Source organism: Colobus angolensis, unplaced genomic scaffold, assembly GCF_000951035.1.
Source record: "Colobus angolensis palliatus isolate OR3802 unplaced genomic scaffold, Cang.pa_1.0 Scaffold25, whole genome shotgun sequence".
Lineage (NCBI taxonomy): Eukaryota > Metazoa > Chordata > Mammalia > Primates > Cercopithecidae > Colobus > Colobus angolensis.
Window position 1 is genome coordinate 5106544 of NW_012115710.1, and position 2604 is coordinate 5109147.

The 2604-nt window shown below is 59.6% G+C and overlaps 1 protein-coding gene across 7 annotated transcripts in view; it reads right to left on the minus strand.

Moving 5' to 3' along the window:
- Window positions 1-2364, minus strand: part of BAX (BCL2-associated X protein) — an 11970-nt gene extending 9606 nt beyond the window's left edge. For 3 of the 7 annotated variants that reach the window (XM_011946425.1, XM_011946429.1, XM_011946427.1), the window contains exons 1-4: window positions 1715-1812; window positions 1077-1128; window positions 843-989; window positions 340-475 (exon numbers count right to left, since the gene is read on the minus strand). In XM_011946425.1, the coding sequence (XP_011801815.1) occupies window positions 340-475; window positions 843-989; window positions 1077-1128; window positions 1715-1748 (369 nt within the window). In that variant the 5' untranslated portion in view covers window positions 1749-1812. Of the gene's footprint in view, window positions 1-339; window positions 476-842; window positions 990-1076; window positions 1129-1714 lie in introns of all 7 variants that reach the window. The other 4 variants (XM_011946428.1, XM_011946430.1, XM_011946431.1 and 1 more) reach the window with 3 other exon arrangements.
- Between the last annotated feature and the right edge of the window lie 240 nt (window positions 2365-2604).

Here is a 2604-nt window from a genome sequence, read left to right on the forward strand (position 1 = left end):
AAAAAAAAAAAAAAAAAAAACCAGAAGTCTTTCCTGACCAACCACTTTGCTAAATCACACTGCCCCCTTGACTTCGCCCCTGTACGTGAAGTCCCTGAGAGCAGGGATGTAGCCTGCTTTGCACGGTGCTGTGTCCCAGGTGCCAGGTACAGGCCTGCACATAGCAGGCCCAGTAAATGCTTGTTGAATGAATAAAAGCAGCAGACACCCAGCGCACAGCCATCTCTCTCCACGCCCTCTGTGGTCACTGGGCCACTGCAGGGGGTTGATCCCACGATCCCTAGGTCCTCACAGGTCTGAGGGGAGCACCCCTGGGCTCACTGCCCTGCAGCTGCCCACCTTGAGCACCAGTTTGCTGGCAAAGTAGAAAAGGGCGACAACACGGCCCCAGTTGAAGTTGCCGTCAGAAAACATGTCAGCTGCCACTCGGAAAAAGACCTCTCGGGGGGAGTCTGTGTCCACGGCGGCAATCATCCTGCAGGAGAGAGGAGAACCAGTGCCCGGGAGCGAGCATGAGGCTGAGGGTGGACATCCCCACATCCACCGCACACTAAAGATGAGGAGACTGAGGCCCAAGCCAGGCTGACATGAAAAACAACAGGCCAACGGGGGGCAAGGGAAGGAGACAAGACAGACATCGAGGAAGGTGGGAAAAGTGACTCCCTGAAGGAGGGTTTTAAGATCCTGGCGGAGAGGACGAGGACAGCTGGGAGTCCAGAACGCTTGCGCTGAGTTGTAAGGCCCAGACTTCTAGTTCTTAGGGGAGGAGGAGAATGCGGGGCTGAGACTCCTGTGTTCTCAGGGAGCCCAGTGGCTGGATTTCTGGGTCCCGGGGCCCACACCTCTGCAGCTCCATGTTACTGTCCAGTTCGTCCCCGATGCGCTTGAGACACTCGCTCAGCCTCTTGGTGGACGCATCCTGAGGCACTGGGTCCAGGGCCAGCTCGGGCGTCTCCCCGCCCATTCGCCCTGCTCGATCCTGGATGAAACTAGAGTGGGGATGGAGTGAGGGTGCAGAATCAGAACGGGGTGTCACTCCTCAAATCTGTGCCACAATAATCAGACCTCAAACTCACCCCTGAAGCAAAAGGGCCCCTGTCTTCATGATCTGCTCAGAGCTGGTGGGCCCTAGAGGAGAAAGGAAGGGAAGAGGTGCCTGGACTCTTGGGTTCTAGGGGATCAGGAGGCTGTGGAGGCTCACGGTCCCTGAGGGAGGGCAGAGCTGGGGACCCTGGACTTCTGGGACCCTAGCAGATGAAGTGACGGGGGGGCCCAGACAACTGAGTCCCTGATGGAGAAAGGCCAGGAGGCTGGGCCTGTATCCTACATTCTCCCTGGGGAAAGAGGGTAGCGGAACACTAAATGCATCCGGACCCCTGGCCTGAGGGGGCAGAGGCGAGACCCGCCCCTCCCACCAGTGCCAGAGGCAGGAAGTGGTGCGGGCGACAAGCCCGGGCCTGCCCGGGGGTTTGGCTTCAGAGATCCCCTAGTTCTCGGGGGTCCGAGAGCGCCAGACAGGCAGGGATCGGGGCACGGGGATCAGAGAGCCAGGAACCTCCGAGGACGGAGGGGGCTGGAGTGTGGCAGCGCCCGATCCGGGAGTTTCTGCCCCTCAGTGCTTGGAGATCGCATAGCCCCAGGCCGAGAGTAAGGATCTTGGGACCCACCGGCGAGGGGGCTCGCCCTCCTCCCGCCCGTCTGCCTCCCGCCTCACCCCCGCCTCTGGGCTGCTCCCCGGACCCGTCCATCACCGCCGCTCCCGCCGCCGCCTCTCGCCGGGTCCGCGCGGGCGGCCGCAGCGCGCCCCGGGTCACGTGAGAGCCCCACTGAACGTGCGTCTCTCACGTGGCCGCCCCGCAAAATGGCCGCTGCCCCGCAGCGCCGCCGGGTCACGTGACCGCATCTGCCTTGCTCCCTCGGGAGGCTTGGTCCCATCACGTGACTGTCCAATGAGCATCTCCCAATAAGTGCCAGCCGTGGCGCCATCCAACAGACGCCCGTCCAATCGCAACTCTGATGCCTTCATTTATCCAGGCACCATTTTTAGAAGTTTCGGGCAGGGTTTGCGCTCTCCCCAGCGCAGAAGGAATAGCAAGTGCAAAGGCTCAGAGGCCCAAAATAGCGTGCTTCCAGGCACGACGCTGTAGATGACTAAAAACTGAGCGGTTTTGTTTTTGGTAGAGACCTGGATCTCGCTATATAGCCCACGCCCAGGCTTGTCTCTTAACTTGTGAGCTCAAGAGATACCCCCATCTCAGCCTTCCAAAGCGCTGGGATTACAGGCATGAGCTACCGCGCCAGTCCCGCTTTTCTGTTGTTTGTATGTTTGCTTGTTTTGAGTCAGGGTCTGGCTGTGTTGCCCAGGCTGGAGTGCAGTGGCCCAATCATGGCTCACTGCAGCCTGGAATTCCCGGGCTCAAGCCTCCCACCTCAGCCTCCTAAGTAGCTGGGACTACACCGCCCCTGGTTAATTTTTTTTAACTTTTTTGTGGCCATGAGGTCTCTCTATGTTGCTCAGGCTGGTCTCTGAAAGCCCAGGCTCAAGTGATCCTCGCATCTTGGCCTCCCAAAGTGCTGAGATTACAGGCTTCAACCACCCTACCC